This window comes from Neomonachus schauinslandi, chromosome 7, assembly GCF_002201575.2.
Source record: "Neomonachus schauinslandi chromosome 7, ASM220157v2, whole genome shotgun sequence".
NCBI lineage: Eukaryota > Metazoa > Chordata > Mammalia > Carnivora > Phocidae > Neomonachus > Neomonachus schauinslandi.
In genome coordinates, this window is record NC_058409.1 from 115,641,246 (window position 1) to 115,668,077 (window position 26,832).

The 26,832-nt window shown below is 36.4% G+C and overlaps 1 protein-coding gene across 1 annotated transcript in view; it reads left to right on the forward strand.

Moving 5' to 3' along the window:
- Positions 1–25,919, forward strand: part of HCN1 (hyperpolarization activated cyclic nucleotide gated potassium channel 1) — a 395,566-nt gene extending 369,647 nt beyond the window's left edge. The window contains exons 7-8 of the mRNA XM_021695347.1: positions 21,688–21,852; positions 25,063–25,919. Coding sequence (XP_021551022.1) covers positions 21,688–21,852; positions 25,063–25,919 — 1,022 coding nt within the window. The remainder of the gene's footprint in view (positions 1–21,687; positions 21,853–25,062) is intronic.
- The last annotated feature ends 913 nt before the right edge of the window (positions 25,920–26,832 follow it).

Sequence of the window (26,832 nt, forward strand, 5' to 3'; positions counted from 1 at the left end):
TAATACTGTAGGATTTAATAAAATCCAAGTTCTCCAAACAACTAGTGTTTAATATGCGAGGCATTGTACTAAGTAATTTCACATATAACTCCATATTAGATTAAAATAACTACAAAAACATGTAATACCATTTTCGATATCAATTTTTAAGTGCATTAGGAGGGAAATGGAATAACAATATACATGTTTTCAAAAGCTGAATTATTCAGAAACATTTTTGTACAATTTAGAATTAGGAGGGATCTAATCCATTTTCTCATCACCTTATACAAAGGAGGAGCCTGAGACACTATCATTTTAGTGCACTATCATTTTAGGCCACTACTCTTCATAGAGTAACAGGTGCATTTTCTGCAAGTTCTTACCAATGATGTTACTTTATAGCATTTCAGAAAATAAGGATTCTTTCCTCTTAGACTGAATTATCAACACACTGCACACATACATACTCATGCACACAAATTCCTTCTGGACTCTTGCTAAATAACCTGAATTTACTAATTCTAAGCATGTTCCAATTAAATGTGACTGTTTTGACCTATCTATTATCTATAGAGATAGTTCTTTGTGGTTGAATTTACTTTCAAGTGAAGAATGAAATTACCAGTCAGAATAGTTCACCAAAAAGATAATGAAGTGGAAAAAGTTTAGTGCACTTTAAATTGCATTTTATCACCTATTTTGTAGGGTATTATACATTTATTGAAATGTTTGAGTGTACTTAGCAAATTTAAAATGCCAGAAGTTTTAAAAAGTTTCCTCATACCTGATAACATGTTGCAAGAGAAACATATTAACAACACATGAATGTTTTAATGGCATGCGGTGAGTGATTCCCTTTGCTGGAATATGTATGTGTGCACCAAAGAAAGGAATAGAAGGTTCCAAAGGTATGTCTAAATATTCCTGATACTAGCAAGTCAATTAATAGCCACTCACACTATCATACTAGACAAGAATGACAATATTAAATAAAGTCTAATACAGATCAGACTGTTTAAAGAAACAGCATTTGAAATCTTAATTGAATTCATTGCACAGTGCAATGGTTCACTTATTAATTCAGCACATATTTACTTATCTTCCTATGGTAAGAAATGAGCATGTTAAAATTTCTCATTTCCTTGGAGTTTACAAGATATTCATAACTATAGAGCCCAACCACCAGTGCTTCCTGCTTCAATAAAAGACTGGAAATATTGGTGCAGTATTTATGAAATACTGGAATCATTTTTATATGTGCAATATACATGTCTTTGCATATACTACTATAAGTTGGGAGAGAAAGATGATGCAATATAAATGGACTCAATTTCCAATAGGTTACATTTTTAAAGAAATAATATATGGGCAAATAAAATTATTATTATCAATATATATTTATGATATGATAATGATATATGTATTATCATTATATATATTGAGAAAGGAACCAAAATCAGACCCCCATATATTGTCTTCTATGTATCTCCCCTTTCACCTACCTAATTAGAATGGAAGTAATACAGAGAAAAGTTGATTTCTAGTTTCTGAGAATCTTGGACTTGGTGTGGCATGATTTTGGCTTCAGTGCCTTTAGTACCAGGGCATTCTGGTTATAACTGCATAGTTCTGAGCAAAGAAGGGACTTGAACTAAGCCATTTGATCATTCTGGCGTCTGAAGTTTTTGACTGAACTTCTGTTTGATTTAAATTAAACACACAGGTGCCTGATCACTTCTTTGCATTGTGTGACACAGCTTTACAAAGATAAGTGTTATCGATGGAGATTAATTTTTCTAGGTTGACTTGATTTCTTTGTACTGCAATAAGATCCATTGTGGAAGGACAAGAGGATGTTACAACAAAAAATAATATGTATTATAGGATTTCAAAATACTCGTGTTCCAGACAGATAATCTTACACGGAAAATTTCGGCATGCTAAATTAGGGGAAATGAGTATACTTGAGCAAATACATTCTGAAAGTATCATTTTGCATCTTGGGTTTTTATTATAAGACTACATTCTTGTTTGAGAGATTAAAAAAAGAAATTTTAAAACCTAATTATAACTCCTCTCACCCAATCTGAACTTTATCCAGTAAAAGTTTACAGCTATCCAAAGCCTTAGTTGTTATAAAGTTTTTTAATTATGTAGCTGCTAAAAAATTAAATTTGCCTTTTGTATATCTCCCCAAAGCAATAAAGAGAGTTTGTCAGAGAAGATTGGGAACTGATGGTCTGATACCTTATGAATAAGAGAATCACAAAGTGTTGCTGAACAAATCCTAGGTCATTTCTGGTTTATGAAGCCTTTCTGAAGTACTCATTTGTCAAAATTACCATTGCGGTGTGTGTGTGTGTGTGTGTGTGTGTGTGTGTGTGTGTGCATGCGCATGCCCCTGTGCAGGTATAGACTTATTTATATATCTTGCAATTTTGCTGGAAAGTATATTTTCTTTTAGGGAAAAAAAGCCAAAATTAACATCCCTGCCATCATCAGTTTGAGTGTCTTTGAGCCAAGCCCTTTGTCACTAAAACTGTGGAGAGAAGAGAAACTGGTGATAAGTGGTCTGGGCTACATTTTCAGATAACAATCTTGAGATTTTGCTCTGGAACCACAGAAATGAATAAGAAGCCAAAATATAGATACCTTTAATAACTGAAAGTTGAAAAGATTCAGTAAAAATGTTTGAGTGGAATACCCTTCCAAAGGAAATTTATTGTTTTTAAAGTGTCTGTGTCTATAGGACTTTAGGAATGCCTAAGAATAAACCTAATTCCCACTGGCTTCTGAGTGAGAGTCTATAATGATATAAGACGAGTGAAAATGAGAAAAACAAATGGCACCAGGGGACTTGAAATTTCATTTCCAGCCCAGAAGATAGCATTTAGAAAGATAGCTTGGGTTCATCATTCAGATCTTTGCATTTGCTGTGTTAATTGGCCCACTTGTGCCTGAACCAGATAACCTAAGGGCCTGGAAATAGCCAGGGAGAGGGAGAAGGTAGAACTCCACAAAACAGAGAGAATGATCATCCTATGAAAGTGATGGCCCTCAGGGGTTTGACTCTGCCAGGTGACTCTGAGAGAGAGGATTTGCGTCTCACTAAGGATCCCTAACAAAAGGTCGGTAAATTTATGGCATTGCCATAATTGCAGGGATTTGGACAAGAATTTGCTACGACAGCAGTGGGGAGGGAAAATTAGTTTATGAACATGTCGGTGAGAAAGTTGTACTTGAGATCAAAGCATCAGCGACTCCAACGGGTTTTGAACTGAGGAGAAGGAAATCTTTGAAGAAAAACATAATCATTAAAACAAATGAATGGAAATGATTAAAATAGATGTCAAAAGTCCCGAAGCATCAACAGTTCTAGGATTATGATGTTCTAGACATGTACTATCACTCCGTCACACTACCTTCTTGTATCTTTCTATAGCAATCATCATCTTTCAAGTCATCTTACTTATTTAAGGTTTTCCGTGTCCTTCTCTGGAATGTGAATTCCATGAGAGTAAGGCCCTTGTCTTACACCTGCAACACCTAGAACATAGCTGAGACATATTAGACTGTCATATAAATTTCCTGGGTGGATGAATGAAGTAATGTCGGAGCAGAGTTGTAAAGGCTAGATAGTGGTGTGCCAAGTAAAAGTTAGGGTAGAGGTCGAAAATTGAAGGAAAGAGTGGGTCTGTTTTAGAGAAAAAAAAAAATAGATGAAATTACCTTGCTCTTTCACCTCAGGAAACCCATTTCTCATGATCTGAAATCTGTCCAGCTCATTCCACTGAGAAGCATGACCCAAACGTGGACTTGGAAAATTGATTTTAAAGTAGCATATTTCCCTCTGTTACGGAATAGAAACTTCTGGACGTCTCACTCAGAGTATAATAGATTTAAGCTTGACCTAGATAGGTTTTTTCAACTATAAATGGACTCATCACTCTTATGGGCATAGGAAGGAGGGAAGAACACTTAGACAAGATAAAGAAATCTCTTGTCCATGTCTCCAAACTAATGACTATGACATCAAATGGTTCACAGACTTAACAGTTTGAATCGAAGGTCTCTCCTCTTCTGCAAAGAGAAACTGCCATATGGCCTACATTGTGGTCTTTCCATTTACACAACAATTTAATATGCCTGGTTCATGATGAAATACCAGCTTCCGGCTGGGAAATTAAAGCAGATTTCGGCTCCTCTCAGCAAGCAGGCTGCAGTTTGATATATTCTGTAAACTGGATTCTGTATTAGCCAGGGGAAAGGATTGGCATAGTTCGGAAACACAGTTGGACTTGTTCAAACGAGCATTTCGGTGCACAGATGCTAAGTCTCTTTGGAGCTATGCTTTAGATCACTTCGCTTCTACTTAGCTATCAACTAAATATATTTTTTGTTTCAATTCCTTTTAATTTTCATCTTTACAGTAATTTTCAAAAATGTTTGTTGGGAAAGAAAGACTTCCCATTGAGTGCCCTTTAAATCAGAGAATACCGTATCTGTGAAGGTGCATGATGGATCAAGTATGGCCTCACAAAGACTGAGAATCAAATGTTGGCCCTATTACCAATTAGTTATTTAGCCTTAAGTAGGTTAACCGAATTCTTTTAGCTGAGTGCAGTAGTCTGTAAAATAACGATAATACTACTCACTTTATTTTTTTTTTTTTTTAAGATTTTATTTATTTATCTGAGACAGAGAGAATGAGAGAGACAGAGAGCACCTGAGAGGGGGGAGGGTCAGAGGGAGAAGCAGGCTCGGGAGCCCGATGTGGGACTTGATCCCGGGACTCCAGGATCATGACCTGAGCCGAAGGCAGTCGCTTAACCAACTGAGCCACCCAGGCGCCCACTACTCGCTTTATAGGCAGTTCCACGGGATAAATGATGGCACTTGTGTGAGTGTGTGTTTGTGTGTGTTCATGTGTGTGTAAAATGCTAGGTGTGGTTTGGTAAAGTAGATGCAGACACAAAATGAAACATTAATTTGTTATAATAGTCCATACCCACATCAGCATATCCACATGTATCTACATATCCATTTAGTAAATATTTGCTGTAAGGCGGTGTGATTACAGTGATTGACCCTATCTTTTAATGTCTTTCCATTCTCCCAAGGTCTGAGATAACCATGAAAAATTTTCCAGTGACACTCTTTAGATAGATTTCATGGTCAAAGTGGATAGCTAGTAACATTTTCACACACAGTTGAAAAACTTTGCATTCCTCTCATTCACTTGTCTACTTTGAACTTATTCAAATTTACTCTTCCAGCAAGCCTGCTCTGAACTGCACGCTGGTCCATGCATCATCGCTCCTCTTTCTGATAGTAGTCTAAGCTTATTTCTATCTTTTTATTGCATATATGGCAATTAAATTATCTGTGCTTGCCTACTAAACTGAATCTCTTCAAACTTCATAACTCTATTCCCTGGCCTAGGGTTTTGTGGGTCTTCAATAATGTGTATTGAAATAACCATCCACACACAGAAACATCCATACATGTATACAAATATATTTTATTTTTTATTCATCATTTCTTTCCCTATTCCACATCAATATTTCCTACTTGTTCTATTGACATAAAATCATTTTCAATCTATGGCATAAAATCATTTTCAACCGATGACATACCAGTCATGAACATTAAATATTGAGTATGCCGTAAATGACATCATTATCGACTACATATCAGCAGCCTATGCTTTGACTAATATTCATTTGTTCAACAAGCTTTATTGAGACCATATTTTAAACACCAGGCACTAGGTCCTGTAATCAGTATGTCTTCAAGAAAACAGACATGTAGGAAATCATATAGATATGCACATCAGTATAATTCAGTTAATTAACATAAGATAAAATCACAACTTGAGATGGAGGAATCTGTCCAAAAAATCCTCTCTGAAGGAGGTGACAGCTATCTTGAGTCCTGAAGGCTGTGTGGGAGGTAGCGGATTGAGATGTTTGTGGAAGGAGCATTCCAGATGGAAGGGGCAGCTAGTGTAAAGGCAGAGGATAGAGAAAGCATGGTGGTTTGAGGAAGTGCCCATACAGTGTTCAGTATGTTTGGAATGTAGAGTGGGAGGCAGTCAGTAGCAGGAGATGAGTAAATGCGGATCTATGTCTTGGCAAGAAATCAGGATTTCATCCTACACTCAATGGGCAAGAGGGATGGGATGACCAAATTTGCATTCAGGAATAAGTGTTCTCGTAGAGGGAGGCACCCATGCAAGCAGATAGGAGAGTCTTAAAATAACCCAGACAAGAAGTAATGAGGATTTAAACTCATCTTCAGCAAAAGATGAGAAAAGACACTGAAGGAAAGAAACAGTGGAATTTATAGTCCAGCTGTTTATGGAGAGTAAAAGAAAGGGAAGATTTACAAATGGCAGCATGCTTTGGGCTTGGATAACTGTAAATATGATGCTATTTCACATGATAGTGAATATAGATAAAACAGGTTTGCAAGGGTAGAAGTGGGAGGAAATGAGAGATGAGTTGGGTGTCGAGCTTGCTGGACTACATATTTTAAGTATGCAGTGGTTATATTGGTCATATATCCAGTTTCTCACCAACATCTGCCACATTTGCAGTTATTTAATCCATGTGTTTATCCACTATCTATTTGTTGAATTGATGAATGAGTGCCTGTGCATCAGGCAACTTATAAATGTCCAGGAGGATCAATAGTCTGTTTGCAGTACCAGAGACCTCCAATAATAAAATGAAGATTAAGATGACTCTGGTTCACAATAAATTGGGAGAATTAATTTCCCTTTTGAAAGCTGCCACTAACATGAGAGCAGAAAAGATGGTGCACTGACCTCACAAACATGAGGAATTTCACAAAATTGTAAGACTGCATCCCTGTTCCTATTATAACCTATTATAATTACTTAATCTCCTTCCAATTTCATCTACTACTCCCCAGCTCTTCTGAACCAGATCCTAGAGAGAATTAAGCCCTATTGTAAAGAATATGTTACAAATAATGAATTAACTTAGCACATGTGCATCTAGAATGGCACAGTTTGTGTACCATCCTCGTGAAAATTCATAAAATAATCACTGAAATGATTTTCTGTGTTGTATGTTTTAGGTGAGGAATCCTAGCTGAGAAAGTTCCCCTTCCTCTCCCTAATATTAGAACAACCTACTCCCCATAAAAAGTATTCTGAGCTAGTAATAGGAAAAGCAGAAGAAACTTGATGTTCCTCTCATTAGGGGTCCTATTCAGTTTTCTTATCTACCTCTCACAAGTTTCTGGCTTTTCCACATTTACAACTACCATTCTGTTTCTAGAACCATTGTGTATATTACAAGATGTTTCTGTTTTCAAAAAGGCCAAATCTATAGCTGAAACTTATAATTAAACTTATAATTTTGTAATATAATATAATAATAACACCTAGAATTTGTATATAACATTCTGAAGTTACATAAATTGTACCTAGGAGAGAGGAAAAGAAGTCTCTATCCCGTTATGCTAATACCCTAATTGTCAATTAGGCTGTAAAAAAACAAACACTCTTAATAGAATGCCTCCAGCTGTCTCTGCTGAGGAAAAGATAATTCAGCCCAATGGTGGAAAGATACATGCCATCATTTAACATTTTTGTGGGAAAACAAAGGATGCTGAGAAGATGTATTGGACCCTAGCAAACTTTTCAGCAGGATGAACTTTGGCAATGAGAACAAGGAGAATAAAGACAAATCTTTGACCCTAAAACTGATCACTCAGCACCATTTACCACATATATATTTTGAGATTTTAACATTAGACTAACTCAGTAGTCTGGAGCTTAGAGAAACATGAGCTCATAATAAAATTAACAATTATTAATAGTTATTCATGCCATCTCCATGTATCATGATGGAAAGCCTTTTATTATAGCTGCATCTCTAAAGCCCAGTGGGCAAGCTGGTGCAGGTCTGTGTTGGATTTTTCACTGGTCTATGATGAAGTAAGTAATATAAGCACAGCAGAGTAAGTTATCCTTACATGTGAGTTTATTGAACTGTCCTGTCTTTATTCTATGTTTATTTTTTTATTTTGAAATTACTTTTGCTATTTCTATATTGAAATATTTTTTTCTTTTATGTACTGATGATGACGGATGTTTTTTTTTTATCTTTTTAATGTCTTTTTACTTGTGTCCAGATCTGGGAAAAAAAATGTCCTGACCATACCTTGGTCCTAATTAAACAATTTTTTAAAATATGCTACTGGTTGATATCTAAGTATATCATAACTACTCATTAATTTATTCATCCTTCAACAAATATGGAACAACTACAAAGTGTCAGCTGCTATTGTAGGTAATGGCAATCCAGCAGTGAGGAAGAGAAATTATATCCTGCCCTCATGCAGTTTACAATTCCCATTCACAGACAATTAAAAAAGAAAAGAAATCAATAAATAAAATAATTTCAGATAGTTTAAAATGCATTGAAAACAACAGAACAGTTTCTGGATGAGGGTTTTCCATGTATAGTTTTTGCACATTTTTCAACTGGGCTAACATGGATTACCCCCCCACACACACACTTATCTACTCTACGGAGTTAGTCATGGCCATAACAGTAAGCATGTTGCTCATTATGCTCATTATGTAGCACTGCTATGTAATACGTATCAGGCATATTTCATTCTTTTTTCTCTACCAAAAAAAAAAAAAACTTTCTGCTTTTATATCAAAGAAAATATTATGAAACTTAACCATACATCCCAACACAAAAGAAACCATCATATGTGGCTCATAAACACTTCCCTAATCATATTATATAGCTAGCCAAAGAGAAGAGCTTCTCTATATTATGTTTTTGCATATCTTCAAATGCTTTTTTGTCCACACTCACTACCAAAAAGCTCCAACTTAATCAAACTTTCTGTCATAAAAAGTTTGCACATCAGTACTATTTATTAACACTAAATTTTTTTTTTCATTTTTTTTTCCTGTGTGTAAGTGCCATGGACTCTTTACCAGACCTTTTTTATTCTATTTAATCAAACTAGTAAACGAACTTGAGTTACCTAACACCTGAATGGGAAAGAAAAATGGATGGAGCTTTCAAAAAGGGTTTCTAATGTGTTTAAATATTAGCTTTCTCTTATTAACAAAGTGATACAGTGTTTCAAGATTATCCCCCAAAACTGCATAATTAAAACAAATGTCCCAAAGAATTTAATTATAGATGCTTTGATGTCCAAAACATAATTTTAAGATTCTGTTGTCAAGATGATGCAAAAGTTGTACAAAGACACAAAGCAATAGCACATTTGCCACCTTGGACTTTTCTTTAAAGATTTATTTATGCATTTTAGAGAGAGAGAGAGTGCAAGCTCGAGTGGAGGAAGGGCAGAGGGAAAGAGACTTTCAAGAAGACTCCCCACTGAGTGCAGAGCCCAACTCCCCACTGAGCGCAGACTCCCAGGACCCCGAGATCATGACCTGAGCCAAAATCAAGAGCTGGATGCTTAACCAACTGAGCCACCTAGGTGCCCCAGCCACCTTGGATTTTTAGGGCAGGGTTTATGGAGATAATGAGCCCAACAGTATGTCCTCATCAGCACTGCTGTCAGTCCATCAGTCTGGTGCTTTTAGGTGAAGGATTTGCTTCTAGCATCTAACCCTAAATGAAAATAGGGCTGTGGTTGAGAAACCCTGGTCTAGAGAGTCTTATTCAATTTTATATATTGAAACACACATCCAATAATTAATACAAATCTGACAACAAGAAGAATTATCGTTTTTGCATTTATTTTGTTTTTCTTCTGAGATCGTTTCAGCTCTTCCTTTATTCTCACTTGGTCTCTGAAGTTTCAGTTGTCATCCTTCCTTCTGTTTAGGGATTTCTGCTAATGATAATGATGGTGTAGAAAATAGCAATGGATGGGGCGCCTGGGTGGCTCAGTCGTTAAGTGTCTGCCTTTGGCTCAGGTGATGGTCCCAGGGTCCTGGGATTGAGCCCTGCATCGGGCTCCCTGCTCTGCGGGAAGCCTGCTTCTCCCTCTCCCACTCCCCCTGCTTGTGTTCCCTCTCTCGCTGTGTCTCTCTCTGTCAAATAAATAAAATCTTAAAAAAAAAAAAAAGAAAATAGTAATGGAGATATACCTCGATAAATCAATATTCTAGGACTAAGTTATTCTTGTTATATTTAACAGAATTTCGTTTGTTTTCAATTGATATTCTCTTAAAATAGATTAATATCTTTCTTTGAAATACATGAGTATACTTTTCTTGTCCTGGCATAGTATTATAATGGATTACATATCTTTCATCTTTCAACACTTATTTGTACTTATTTTAAATGTTTTGTGGTTTGTTTGTTTTGGGAGAGGGGGCATGGGGTGCAGAGGGAAAGCGAGAAAGAGAATCTCAAGCAGGTTCGTCTGGGAAGGGGAGAGAGTTGTGACATGACCTGGAAATTGCAAAACAAAATTTGTTCCTGGTTAGAATTAACACTGACTGAATGTTTGATAATTATTAAGAAATTATTGTTAATTTTTAGGTATAATAATGATATTATACTGAGTATGTTTTAGTAATGCATACTGGAACTTCCCACTTGAATTAATATATTCGCAATTTACCTCAGAGTAATCAGGGAGAGGGGAAATATGTGAAGTATCAGTGAAACATGTTTAGCTCTGAGTTAATAATTGCTTAAGCTGGGGGGTGAACATATAGGGATTTATTTTACTATTATTATTTATAGTGTTCTACAGTTTATTAGACGATGATGTTATACTATCCTACTTGTATTCTAACAGTATGCTAGGATACTATTCTGCCTTTTTTAAATATTCAAAATATTCCATGGTAAAAATCTTAACAATCAAAGAAATAGGAAAGAAACTGAGCCCTTTCTATAACTTTTATCCTTTAAGATGTGTTCCTTCCATCCCTACCTTCTCCACAAGCCTGAGAAGAAAATACTGGTTAACTGAGTACCTGGTTAAGTGAAGTTTCTATTAGATATAGTTTGAAAAAGATGCAGTCTCATCTCAGTTAAGCTTATAAAGGATGAGAAGATGTCTTTTCTCCAGCATGAGAGTCAGACCATCTCTGATAGGAGAGTTTCCCCAAGTCCATTTATCATACTGACCAAGTAGGTCAGGAAGGAATTTTTTTAATGTAGTTTAGATAAACTGTTGGGGCGTTTGACCTAATTCTTCAGCTCACTTTGCTTGAAATCACAAGCTAAAACATAGCTTATGCATCTTTAGTCCACTGATTGCTATTCTTTCCAGATTTTATTTGATTAAGTTATGGTAAAGGTCATCTATTTGGAAGGGAAAAAAAAGTCTATAAAACCTAGAAGTTGGCAGAGTTTTTCTGTAAAGGACCAAATAGTAAATATTTTAGGCTTTGTGGACCACGTGTGGTCTCTGTTGCATATTTATCTTTTAATTTATTTATTGTTTTACAAACTTTTAAAAACATGAAAACTATGCTTAATATAATACAAAAAGCAGCAAAAATGTGAAGGTTGGATTTAGCTATAAGAATCTTGATATATCCTCTTATTTTAAAACTAACTGTTCATCCAAATTTAATTCATTCTGAATAACATAAGCAAAAGCATCTGTGAAATATATTTTACTTATTATTATTCCTTTAATGCATATGCATTTCACTTCTATCACTTAATACATACTACTAACTAAACCAACTAATTATTGATGTGGATCATCTTTTATCATGAATACATACTTGAACTTAATACACAAACTTTTTAATTCAGAATTTAAGTGTCATTTTTATGATTGTAATTATTACCTTGAATTTGCTTATTTGTTGTCCTATAGAGTGATGCTTCTTGGAGGGGAAAGATATCAACAGATATTTACCTGTGTTAGGATTAATTTGTGAATGTGCTTGTTATCTGGGTGAGGGGATGGTAGTAGGGTTGCTTTGTTTGCCTAATACATTTTTGCTGTTACCTTGCACAAAAAGAGATTTCCAGCTGACCTCTCTACTGATACCTTGGAGTACTCAGAAGTAGAAAATGGAAACTCTGTAGGTAGGATATTAGTTTTCTACTCACTTCAAGGCCTCTCTCTGACTACTCATGTACTGGGCTTGAAGAACTCACTGTAATCTCTCAAGAGTGGGTAAGAAAAGAAAAGGTAGAGGCTTTTAACAAAATGGACTGGAATGAACATCTAGAAAGAGGTCACAGATGGAGATGTGTATGAGTCCGGCACTTCTGAGCTGAGTGGCATTGAGTCAAGCTCAGGTTAGCTGAAGTGGTAGAGCCTATTGTAAGGGAACACAGAAGAAAGGAAGCACAGCAAACCACCCCAGGAAAGTCAGAGGCTGACTTTGTGGCAAGAGAGAATGCCCCTCGGGAACCCATAGCAATTCCAGTACCCCAGGAGCCATTTTAGGGATACACCATACCCAAAACTTATGCAGTCTCTGACTTTCCTAGCTGTTCATTCCTCACTTTCAGGCTCCCCATGAGAGGGTATAATTAGGTCTGTCAGTCACAATCCAACATAAAGCATCCCCATCAGGAAGAGTTCTCCAGCCAGGCCATCCTGTGGGCTGCTGGCCAGGTTTGGGATACCTGTCCTTGAGGTAGGCATCAATCATGGCTGTACCTGTTAATACATATATTCAGTTATATGATGAAAGCTTACCAACTTGAACACACACAAAAAAATGCTGCTTCTAACCAATTTTATAAAAAGGAGCTATTGGCTTCATGTCAGAAAGTGTTTCATGAAATGAGATTTTTCTCTGGATGCCAAAGTTTTGCCTGATTTTTTCCCAAAACAACCTTTTATCTTATCTCACTCAAAGCAGAAACCCTCTAGTGGTTTGCCTTTACCTCTAGGTTCAGAATTCACAGATGCCTCATCACTTTTCAAGTCCTTTTGAAGCTTCATTTGCAGTAATTCTTCAAAGAGGTCACTTTTGTTCTAGATGCTACAGCTTTATTTTAAGCAAATCCCCATCATCTCATACCCGAATTAATAATTGTGAAACTTCTTTACAAATCTTTTTTACCTGCTAGGAGGCCCCCTCTCCATTCATTTTTATAAGCCAACTGTAGATTAATATTCCTGTATCAAGAAACAAAAGATTTGAAAGAGAACAAGTTTACCTTTTAGAGAAAGAGAGGCTGAGTGTTTTTCCCATGTGTGGCAAGATATTGAGAGAGACAGAACTCCCCAGCACTATTCCATTTACTCTTTCCTAAAACAATACTTTATACACAAATTCCTTCCTTCAGAAATCTTGCAATAATATTGTCAATCAAGACCAAACTTCTTATCTGTGGAGGACTATTCTCTCTGCCTACTGAAACTCCTATGATCCTGAGACTGCTGTTCTTAGAGTTCCATGGAAACCCTCCACCCAAACTCTCCTCTGCAACTGTGCTCAGGATGCTATTCCATCCACCTTCTTTCCCATCCCATTTTTCTGTCTTCTGCATCCTCATGGCCTGGGCAATGCAATTCCTACACTGTTTTCAGAGCCTACCTAAGCCTTCTCTTGTCACCAAAAGTGTATAGAAATCGATTACGACAGATGATGTATTATCTGGATTTTTAGATTTCTATTAAGTTAAAGTCCCTAGCAGACACTTTAGCTTTGGAATTATTCTCAAGCTAGGTTTATATATTGTGTTTGGATTTCTAATTAACTATAAACTCTGAGGGGTTTTTTTATTATTTCTTTTATATTCCCCATAGTTTCCTTCAAGGTGCAATAAAAAGATCATTTGTTGACTTGAATTTATACCATCCCTTAATTTCCATTCCTTTTTGCCACCTTTTTCCAATTTTTTTTAAACAAGGAACCCTGTTTTAGATGTAAATCTGACAGCTACAAGACTTCTTTTCCCAAAAAAAAAAGGCCCATCACTGACATCACCTAAAACCTTGCTAGAAATATGCATTGTCAGCACCCCCCTATTTACTAAATCCGAATCTGCTTTTTAGCAAGACATGCAGGGGATTCTTATGCATATTAAAGTGCGGGAAGCACTGCACTAAAGATTCCAGTATGAATCAGTTAACCATTCATTGTTACATTGAATAAACCAAGAAAGTGTGTATTTAAATCCCTGTTTTATCATTCACACATGTATGTGTATACGTGAGTGAAAGAGTCAAAGAGAGAGAACCAGGGGAAAATTTTGGAGACAAATAACTGTTTTGCTGTAGTAGACTTGCCTCATAAATATCTAGTGAATATATTTTCTGTTTAGACTATTATTTCTGCAGTACTTTTCTTTTTCTTTTTCATTTTGTGTAAGCATATTAAACCCCATAGGAAAACAGAGCTGTCAAGATATCACTTCAAAAAAAACACACTTGATGTAGCTAAGAGCCAAAGTCATTTGATGAATTTTTTAAAAGCTGACTGCTTTTTAAAGGCATTTATAATTCAAGGTGTTTGATTAACTTTTAAAGAGTTGAGTGTTGGTAGATTTAAAATCAAAAGGAAAGATTTGGAGTAGTCCAGTGGATTTTTAAAGATGGATAGAAATCAGGAGAAGTATGGTCTTACCCTTCTTGGCTTTGATATTTTTTATGTGATTTTTGTTCCAATCACATAACAGATCCCCTTTAATCTTCTATATGTCACATGGACTCACATGGGGCTATCAGTGATTTGTTCTTTATCTACCCAACAGATATCCTGAAAATTACTGAGATAGTCCATCAAGTATTTTAACTTGCAAAAGACAAGTAGTATAAATATATAGTAGATAACAGTTTATGAGTAGTATTGTGTAAAGCAGATTTTATGCAGACATTAGGCAGTTGAAGAAGTCACAGTAGAATTTATAAATATATCCATCATAAGGAAGGGGAAGCGGTGAGAGGTTTAGAAGTGGAAAGTATAAACCTCAATGGAAACATCTGTATATCCAACAGAATGAAACAATCATGTCACAAACATGTTTGTAACCAATAGGAACCAGATAAAAGGTAAGAGTAATGTAACTTCTGGTGGATAGGGTCAAAACTCCTCAAAAAGATATGGCTATTTAGAATGTTGTGCTCAAGTGTGAGCACTGTTTTTTATGAAATGTATTTGCACACTGGTGTAAATCGTTTCTACTTTTCATTTATTCATTGATTCATTCATTCTTTATTTCTCAAACCACAATGATACTATGTGAGTAAATCTATGGTAGGTTCTGTAAATGTGATGGTTGTACTTTTCATTAAAGACCTATTAGTTTAGAGAAATAATCACATAAACAAGTAAGTCTGAAAATGTGCCATAGGGTCTAAGATGCACGATTATCAAGCAGAGTGGAGACACAAAGATCATTAAGAAGGGTGTCCATGGGTGTGAACTCATCTCATTTGAGAAGAGTCTAAGGAATTGGGATGGTTAGTTGATGAACAGATTGTTTACAAGAGGGTGGAGGGTGTGGGCGATGATAATTATATTTCACAAGTTTGAACAGTTACTTGATATATGGAACATTATTTTTTCCTTTGTTCCAGCAGGTAGAGTCAAAATAATACAGCAAGAAGAGAGGGAACATAAGGGGGAAAGGAAGGGACCCATGTTTCAGGAGTGCCCACTCTGTACTAGGCTTGTGCCAGGCATTTTGTAAGCACTATTTTAGTTAATCCTCGTAACAACTTTGCCCATGCTTAACCCGTCTGAAATGCCACTACTAAGCCAATATTCAGAGCCACAGGTGATCACCCTAATTGCTGTAGGTTAAGAGAGATGAATTGACCAAACGTATGGGGGAGAGCCAAGATTTTTTTGGCAAAGCAATAACTTTAGATGACAGAAATGACAATAGGATCCAAGGTAGAAGGTGCTAATAATTGTACAAATGTGGCTGTGTCTGTGAGAACTGAATCATCACTTATATCCTTAGAAAATAAAGCAAAATTGGATATTCTAGTTATTAGACTATTGTAATATATATGCATAACTCTCCTTTTATATCTGAATTTTTTATGAATATGTTATATCCAGTCTGTTTCAGAAGCTTATAAAAGATGTGAAATATTTCTTTTTTTTTTAAGATTTTATTTATTTATTTGAGAGAGAGAGTACAAGCGGGAGGAGCAGCAGAGGGAGAGGGAGCAGCAGGTTCCCTCCTTAGCAGAGAGCCCAGCCCGATTGGGGCTTGGGACCATGGACCCCGGGACCATGACCTGAGCTGAAGGCAGACGCTTAACCGACTGAGCCACCTAGGTGCTCCGTGAAATATCTCAAAGTATTTCAACTACTACAAATTTACATCTAATGAATGTTCTATTCTATTCCAAATTCCCTAGATTGCTATTCAGATTCATGTGACATCTCAAGTGCTTCTACCAGCCAAGCTTGATATGCAGATTGATTTAAGCCAGATGTTACCACCTCCTATGCTGTAAGAGGTGATATTTTACTAGTTCACTAGTATAAATATAGAAAGATTACAAATACAAATATAGAAAGAAAACAAGAAAAGTGTTATTTCCTCTTGCACATACTATGAGACACTGGATTAGGAGCCTAAGTAATTTACAGGAAATTAGTATTTTGATACAGAACAGAGAATTACTTTTATTTCATGATATTGGATACAAAAAAAGGAAGCAGCTTCTTGCTTGGGTTACTATGAGCACCAAGTACAGATGTTCCTATAAATTCTAGAAACTCAAGTTAAACATATTACCTTACAAATTTCTGTCATAAATTTCTGTCATAAATTTCTGTCATAAATTCCTGGTAAGTTCCTGCATTACTGCAATGTTAAACTCTGTTTTAGGGGTCACAGAAATATTTCTGAGTTGCAAAATTCTTGACGCCATTTATAAAATGACTTTATATAGGTGACAGTAATGTCAGATAGACTGAAATGCTTATAATCAAGGTTAACCGATGTCAGCAAAAATAGCATGGAGCAGTTGATATATCTCATACCCTAAGGTTTATTTAAAAAAAAAAATATATATATATATATAGTAGCAGTGAGTCAAATTTAATCTTCTGGGACATACTCTTCTTTATAATGTTGAAATTGAAAACAGTTTTCCAATGTGCCCGTGGTAGGGTGCATTACTATCAATTTTCCTCTTCAATAAGTGAAATAACTTACCCTGTAAAGAAAAACGGGAGAATCATACAAAATTAAAATTAATACGTCAAGTCCCCAAATACTTGTGCTCTGGATTATAATTTAGAAATTTGTGTCCAGATAAAGGGACTTATTTCCAAGTAAATTTGCACTAAAATTGTTAAAGCAGTGATTGCACCCCTGGGAAATTCCTAGTTTAGTTCTCAAAAAGTAACAAGAAGAAAATAGAAAGATTGGAACAGTCAACATGGTCTAGAAAATATGCCATAATATTCTTTTAAAAAGCTTACATCTGTAAGATGCACTTAGTTTGTTCTTTGGGAGTTCAGTTTTATTTCATTGTGTATTTTACTTTTTGTGTGAGGTCAATCTGAGCACCCAAAAGCAAGTTAACTTTCTACCTGGTGAGAAATGACATTGTCTACGTTGAAGAAAATATTACCAAACATTCTAGATACTTTCTTCATTATAGATATTGCACAAAACCCACAAAGATATGTTGTGTTGCTTAGAGCAAGTACATAAATCATTTGGCAAGTTCTGTTACAAAAGGGAGATACCTCACAGGGGAACCAATATAACATTATCTAAAACTTAAAGAATAGAACTTAGTGCCTTGGGTTCATCCACTATCATTGATGTACTCATAAGCATTTTAAAATAATTTTCTCTGGGCTCAAAACTCAAGGTTGCAGTCACTGGGAGGGATACAATAATGTCACTGTATGATTGCTGTCTTTAAAATGTCTCAAACCAGTGAGGGAGGTAAAGTAATCTTTAGGAAACAATTAGAAAATCCAATACAAGAAAATAAAAGTAGTGACAAACTAATATATACATAATTTCTTAGGAACCGAAAGGATAGTATGAGATACAGATGAATAAAACGGTTTTTCTTTCTCTGTTTTTTATCCAAACCCAAATACACACACACACACACACACACACAGTAAATACACAAAAACTCTGTAACACCTGACACAGGACTCTCTTCCCTCAGTAAGTAGGTCTCCAAAATAACTTAATATTAATCAAAAATTAATTCACGGAGAAGCAACTGCTCCATTCACTTACTGAATCTAGAAATTCAGTTCATGAAATCTAAGACACTTTTATGATCAGAAGATTTGCTTTTTTCATTGCTAAATGTGTGGCATTTGTTAATTTTGTTATCCATGGAAGAAACAAAGAGACTTTAAAAGAAGGGACTATTTCAAGTGATTTTCACACTGACCAGTGAGTCTACCTTCACTCCTCTCATGAATATACCTTCATTTGTTCTGTTTCTCACTACTAAATTATTGAGGAGGTGCCAAGAAATAATGGCTGAAGAATTTTGTGTTGCCTCCAGAACTGTGATAACATGAAATTTCAGTTGTTTAAGCCAAAAATTTGTTTTAAGTATGCTGGTGGTTTCTGATGAAACTTGAAGGGAAAGTAGAGGGAACTTGGAATATATATATCAAGGACTGTGCCCAGGGAGGGAGCAGATCTCCTGGCAGAACCCAAGAATGGCTCCCAGCTGAGAGCCTAGGACTACAAAGAGCCAAATGAAAAGTGAGGGAGAACCCAAGCCTGCATATGGTACAAAGGACTCTTTGTCCCTCACTCCACATTGCAGAGCAGCCTGTAACCAGGCATTTATTCTCCTGAGGTTCTTCTTTGAAAGCAGTTGAAGAAGGCAGAGAACGGCTAAGAGAGATTATTAGTGACCCTGGAGTAAAGCCTTCCCCATTCTGGCATTTAAGGAAGTAAGAGAACAAACTGCCTATCTCTTTGCTCTAAAGAGAAACTCCAAATCAACAAATTATGCCACATCACCAGATTTTTCATCCTTAAATGTGAAAGAATGTGAACGGATTACCTGAAGAAACCATTAAATATTCAAGGAAAACCTCTAGGCACAGAGGCAGAAATAGTGAAGAGAAAGAATTCAGAAAACCGAAGGGGACTAAGATATATATAAAATAGAAAAACAAAAGCCCTTTTTTCTTTTCACTTTCACAGTTTTATTGCAATATATTTTATATATATATATGTTTATATTGCAGTATATTTACCCATGTAAAATGTACAATTCAATTTTTTAATTAAATTTACCAAATTATGAAACCATCACCATAAATCAGGTTTAGGACATTTTCATCACTCCAATAAGATTCTTTGTACCCATTTATTGTGAATCTCTTTTCCTACCCGCTGTCCCGAGCAACCAATAATTTGTCTCTATAGATTTGCCTTCTCTGGATACTTCATATACATGGAATCATATATCTGTAGACTCATGTCTTGCTTCTTTCATGTATGTTTGTGAAACACACTGAGGCCTGTCCCTGTTGTAGCATATATGCTTCATTCATATTCAGAACTCTTAACACCCATCAGGAGACAGTGGACATTACATCTATAATGAAAGAGAAGGATATAATGAGAAAGAAATAAACATAGGAAAATGGAAAGCATTTGGAAATTAAAAATATAAGTGCCAAAACAAAAATATATTAAAAAGAATGGAAGGTAAAGTTGGGGAAATCCCTTACTGTCGTAATCACTACTAACAGGTTTGCATTCCCTCATATCCTTTTTTTAATTTCCTATTCTGTGCACTTAGATATTAATTTTATAACTAAAGGTTTTTAATTAAAGGTTATGCACATCACAAAATAAAAATAATTTATGTAAAGAGAAGTTGAAAAAAGAAAAAAATGCACATCTGCATAAAGGAATATTTTTCATCCAGAGCAAGGCATATTGGTAGATGTCATTATCGTTAGGATCATTTTTATCAGACTGTAATTACAATCTTGTATCTTTCTTTTCTCACTTAAGCTTTCATGACCATTCTACTTTTATCACACTGACTTTAAAAGCTTCACTTTTCATAACTGCCACATATTTCATCCAGTGGCCTTGTACTTGGTTGAATCTTGACGACATTCTCGCATTTTCAGATGTTTAAATAAATATGTATCACCGTGTAAACATTGTTCTAATTACAGACTATTCCTCAGGTTAGATTGTCCAGTGAAATTTCTGGGTTGAAGAGTATGGATACTTTTTAAGATCTTTGTTATATCTTACTGGTTATTTTCCATGAGGTTTATAACCTAACCATTCTACATGACAACTTGCACAGATTTGAAAGAAACACTTAGCAGTAATACATTTCCCATCAGCTTATTCACCATAATGTGCCAATTATAAATTTATAATATGGCATTAGTACTTTAGTGACCAACAGGAATTTAATTTGGGGATAGTGCTGAAAATACTTCCTTTTACCACATTGTTTAGATTAAAGTAGCCAGCAAATTCCATGGTGTGATAATATGCTTTATGTTTAAATATAATATAGATTCATCTTTCTACCTACACCAGTACACACACACACATGCACATGCACACAAACGTGAACATTCCACAATATTACTTATTAAATTTACATGTTTGCCAGCATGAACAACAACATAAGTGGTTGCTTCAGTGGCATTTCCTAAAATGCTATCTTCCCAGATTGGTTCAGATGTGCTTCTGAATACTTCCAGAATGCCCACAGTCTGTATTATTGTTCTTACCAGATTGCATTTAAATGAACTCTCAATTAAGATGAACTCTTTTTTTAAAAATCATCAGTATATAAGTAACACAAAAGTAGATATTCTGTTTGATTCATATTTCCAGCCCTAACATCAAATACATAATGCCTACCATGTAATTTATTCACCATGTTTATCAACATGAACTGAACTTACTTAAATAAGTTCAGGAGAGTGTGAATTTAGGCCCCTTTCAATAATTATTTTACTTTTATTTCCTTACGTTAGGAAACTGTGCATTACAGAAATATTTCTGCCATTTCTTTTTTCAAATTGGTTATCTTGAAACTAAATTTTTAAAATATTTTTAATTTTTTAAAAAAAATCAAAATCTATAGAGTTGAATTAATAAATTTAGGGAAATGAAATAGAAAATTATCACTTATAGATTTATTTAAGTAGCAAATAAGGGAATCCAAATTTGCAAATGTTTATTTTGGAAATCTAATTCTCAAAAAACAATTTTTCTTAGAAATTACTGAAACAGAAAGCCTCTCTGTGCATTTGGAATGTAATTTTCTATACCAATCTCATTGGGAATATGCGAACTACATAAGGCATGCCTGAAATGCATTCCTCAGAACCTATGGTCCAGTTTTTCTTGATCATAGGACTTTCTAGGCCAGTGTTTGGGTTCACTTTGGTTTCTCTCTATATCATATGATCTGCTTTTTGCCTTCCAAACTTCATAAAAATCTTGTCTGATAACAGTTTCTTCCAGTATTCAACTCCATTGTGGATTTATGATTCCCTTTTCTACATTTTTATTGTTATTTCAGATGGATTGGAATGAGGGCTGAAGGATAGGTAACTCCATGTCAGCTTTCCATTTGAACTAAAATCTTTAACTGTTTAACAATAAATATCATTTTAAGGTTGAGTATTGTTAATTGGATATTTTTGTCAGAAGAAATTTACTGATAAAATAGAAAATGCTGCCAAACATTGGTTGATCACACCATGAGACTTTTTTTTAAAATTGTGGGTCTTAGTGGTCTTTGAAAGTAAACTACCAAACAAATCTTCCCTTCTTGTATTTATAGAGATCTGCTTGCTGACCAAGGGCCGCCGCACTGCCAGTGTTCGAGCTGATACATATTGTCGTCTTTATTCACTTTCTGTGGACAATTTCAATGAGGTCCTGGAGGAATATCCAATGATGAGGCGAGCCTTCGAGACCGTTGCCATTGACCGACTAGATCGGATAGGTACTCTCTTCAGTTTTCTACCTTTTTTGTGTACAATTTAGTTATACTTTAGTGGACTGATATATGTTTGCAATCGTAAGTCCTAAATGCTATAGTAGGTTGCCTATTAATTAGCATAGAACTAGCAGTTAGCTCTAGCCCTATTTCTACTATCTTTCTCTTCTAAGTATTCTGGGTTTATTTAATCATCTCTATTTTTACTAGCTGCTCAGTCTGATTTCCCCAGTGATGCCAAAACAATTTGAATCTTCAGGTAAAAAACAATGATAAAAATTTTAGGTAGCACTAAAATAGAACTAAAAATATAATAGTATGAGTCTACATTACAAACCAAATAATTTTACTACAAGGTTTAAAAAAATTTTATGTATCAACTTTACATTTTTAGCTGTATATTGAGAACTGAAAACTTGTACATTTTATTTGTCTGAGTAGAAACTTCTGGAAACGTTTGTAATACAGACTCGTGCAGGAAAAACCTTCCTAGAAGTGCCCGACATAGATGCTTTACTTTGTAAACATCAACTTATTTTACAGTCTTCTCTGCTCTCCAATAAGAATATATAAATTAGACCTTATTAGTTACACTAGTTTAAAGATCTGAAGAATTGCTATAGTAAAGTTAGAACAGATTGGCTTGCTATTCGCTTCCCAAGATATGCTGGAACATTCTGACGTCAGAAGGTGGTATGCATTCATTTTCTATACCTAAATCCTCTTTCCCCACCCTACCACGCTCTGCCCCCTTTCCTTGCTTAACTCTACTCCATTCATAACCTGGGTTTAGACATCCCTTCCCTGTAGAAATCTTCTGTGACCTCCTACTGGCTCCTAGGCTGAGTATCCTGGGTATGTTCTCCCATCCCCCTAGGAATTTCCTCCATCACAATACTGCTTTTATCATTGCAATTGCTCCAACGATGCTAAGATTTGTGAATGTAGAGATCATGTCTAATTCACTATTACATTCACAGTACCTAGTACACAATGAATAGTCTTGAAGCGAGCTGGTAGGGAGGGATGAAGGAATCAATGATCTCAAAGGATATGGGGTTGGGATCACTTGGAAGTAAACAAGTGCTTCATTCTTATTAAAGGTAAGGATCACTGATTGATGTAGTCTTATGTCAGCTTTTCTTACGCACTCTGTGTCTTTCTTTCCTTTTACAGAGTGGGATGACAGGTACATTAGGCTCTGAAATTAGATTAGGAGAAGTAAAGGTAGTATTTGGACATTATCATTAGACATAAGACACATATTAGAAATTCACATTGACAATTTAGACATGTAATAGGACATAGTATTGAGAGAGACAGTGCCCATAAAAGTGGGTATTCCTGAAAGCATCTTTATTTAATTTGAAAATAATTTACCTCTCTGTGGTATGTGAGTGCTCATGGTAGAGCTAGAGACTAATTTCTGAGCACATGCGTTTTTTTCCTAAGCCAGCTAGACATTTTTAGAGAAAGCGTTAAAATCAGGGTATTTTAATAGAGAATTTCTGTTAATCTGATCAGCTTTACTCTCGTCTAACTTATTCCAATTAATTTTTATAAGAAAGTTTGCATGAAATGGTTTGCAATCAATAATGCAGGCAATAAAATTGCTAATAAGCACCAAGCATTTGCAGTTTTGGTCCTTATAAAATTCTAACAGTGCATTAAAAAGTATAATATTTCTCCACAAGTTCACAGATATTTACATTACAAACTGTTGACTATTCACATGATCACAAAGAAATATTATCCATTCTGTGGCTATTGCTTATACATGTAAGACCATATTTAGTTAAGGCAATATGCTAAATAAGCATTTATATTTATTACAGATATAGGAGCTTTTGTTCTTGAGAAAATTAGAACATTTCTATAAGGAGAGACAAGCATTTATTTCAGCAGTCATTTAAAATGATAGTTTTCCAGCATCCAAGTAAATTATAACAAATATTTCCATTAAAAAGTATTCCTTCTAACTCTAACTTCATTTAGCAATATGGCAAGCTGATTCACTTTTCAGTTACGATATTTATCTGGGGATTATTTTATCAATGATGTCACCAAAAGTCACTAATTTCCCCCTTTCATCGATCTAATTTTGATTCTATTGTCATCCTGCCAAAGAATGTCTACTTACTGCAAACCACTCAAAAGACAATGGCAGGAAGGAGAGGTAATGCTTACTGAGGTTCTAGAGGGAGCTGAGAACCTGCCATACACTGTGCCCCTTAATCCTCACAAAGACCTTTCAGAAAAGGAAAGATTATGAAATGGTTCTCCACCTGGCCATGCATAAAAATCCTCTGAGGAAATATGCTTTTAAAGTACTGAAATCTGGACCCCATGTCTGGTTATTCTGGTTTAATTAATACGGTTCAGATGAAAATCAGTATTTTTCAAAGCTTCAGAGATGAGAAGACCATGAATATATGGTGGAGGATCACTGGTATAGGGCACTGGTCAGAGGCAAAGGACTTGCCATAGGGCTCCTCAAATTTGCACATGAGAATCTCCTGAGGATCTTAGTAAGATGCAGCATCTTGGTCAGCAAGTAGGAGGGGGATTAAGAGACTGCATTTCTAGAAGGCACTCACAGGATCCAGATGCATGCCGCTGGTAAGAATCTGCAATCATATTTGCTGTTTTCCTTCCCCAGTCCTGTTTCTTATTAACCAGGCTCTCTTGGGCATTGTTCTAACCTTCCTCTGTCCCGTTCTCCTTCTGAGTGAAACAGGCTTATAAACACATCCACCTCCAAGGGTGGAGGATTAAATAAATTAAGTCTACCTAAAGCCTTTTGTAGAGTAGCTGTCACATAGTAAGTGTTCTATTGTCCTTTCCTGGAAGAAAAAAAAAAAAAAGTAGCTTTAAACTTAAATTTTCATTCCAGGCCCATCCTGATCCAAATGCCCTTTCTTCTCCCACTCTTCAAAGTAGCCCTCAGGTCAGATACCTCCCTTTCTCCTGTAAGATGGCTTTTGCCACATTACACTTTTCAACTTGGCTTGCACAGAAGGTAAGATTTCCCGGGGAGCTACAGGAAGCGTGAAGGGCAGGAGCCATCTTTCCGTTCGCGTCTAAAGGTGAGTACTTGGCTTTTAAGCGTCTTCTGTGAAACATGGGCATACTTCTGTTTCCAGGAGCCACTCTCCCCTGGGCTCGTCACCCGTCATCTGTAGGCTTTCTCAGTGGCTCCCTCTCTTTCGCTGACAGGAAAGAAAAATTCCATTCTTCTGCAGAAGTTCCAGAAGGATCTGAACACTGGCGTCTTCAACAATCAGGAGAACGAGATCCTGAAGCAGATCGTGAAGCACGACCGCGAGATGGTGCAGGCAATCGCTCCCATCAGTTATCCCCAAATGACAGCCCTGAATTCCACCTCCTCCACCACGACGCCGACCTCCCGCATGAGGACACAGTCTCCGCCGGTGTACACAGCCACCAGTCTGTCCCACAGCAACCTGCATTCCCCCAGCCCCAGCACACAGACCCCCCAGCCGTCCGCCATCCTGTCGCCCTGCTCCTACACCACTGCGGTCTGCAGCCCTCCCGTACAGAGCCCGCTGGCCACTCGAACTTTCCACTACGCCTCCCCCACTGCCTCCCAGCTGTCACTCACGCAGCAGCAGCTCCAGCAGCCCCCGCAGCCGCCCCCGCAGCCACAGACGCCCGGCGGCTCCACGCCGAAAAACGACGTGCACAGGAGCACGCAGGCGCTCCACAACGCCAGCCTGACCCGAGAAGTCAGGCCCCTGTCGGCCTCGCAGCCCTCGCTGCCCCATGAGGTTTCCACTCTCATTTCCAGACCTCATCCCACTGTGGGCGAGTCCCTGGCCTCCATCCCTCAGCCCGTGACCGCCGTTCACGGCCCGGGCCTTCAGGCAGGGGGCAGGGGCACCGTCCCCCAGCGAGTCACCCTGTTCCGACAGATGTCCTCGGGAGCCATTCCCCCTAACCGCGGAGCTCCTCCCGCACCCCCTCCACCAGCAGCTGCTCTTCCGAGAGAGTCTTCCTCAGTCTTAACTACAGACCCAGAGGCAGAAAAGCCACGATTTGCTTCAAATTTATGATCCCTGCTGATTGTCAAAGCAGAAAGAAATACTCTAATAAACTGAGCATCTTCTCAGACCTTATTTTATTCTATCTCCTGATAGATTCCTATAGCCTACTACGAAGAGATATTTTAGACAGCTCTGGCCTACATGCAAAATGTAAAATATATAAATATATATCTACTATTAAATATCTATCTAAATTCCCAAGAGAAGTTCAAAAGACCTGTTTAGCATTCAGTGTTATATGTCTTCCTTTCTTTAAATCATTAAAGGATTTAAAATGTTGTTGTAAGATCATTTATTTTTAACCTACTTTTACTGAATTCCTTTGATATATGTATTTCTCTACTTTAGGAAGAGTTCTTGGATTCAGTGGAAACAAAACTCTGATTTTTGAAAGGCAACTCAAGTGAGCTACTGAATAGCACCAACCAAAACTTCTTTCATTAGCTGTGTCTCTGCATCTAAATTGTTAATCATTAATTATGGAGAATTAAATAGCAAGTCCCATTTTATAGATCCAAATTGTATTTTGGTGCTTTCAATTTTGAATTAGGTTACAGAACACGCCGTATGCTTGGCCACGGTTGGAGACTTGCATTGCCACCATTAGGAATATCTCTAACCTCAAACACGTTCATTGATCTTTCAGAAAGCTGAGGGGATATTTGTCTTCATGTGTTATCGGACTTTTACCAAGACTCAATCAATGTTAGTTGTAAATAACTTTTTCAACCCAAATAAAAATAGCTATTCTGTGCTGTATGAAGGTAAAAGTCATCACTTAAGAATTTAGTTTTATTGCTTCACTTCAAAACTTAGAGTTTGAAATTTTACAAAACCTAATTGTGACAGTTATTCAACTGTAATGCAATGGCTTGAAACCTACAATATTATTTTAACCTGCAATGTTTTATGCAAAACTGTA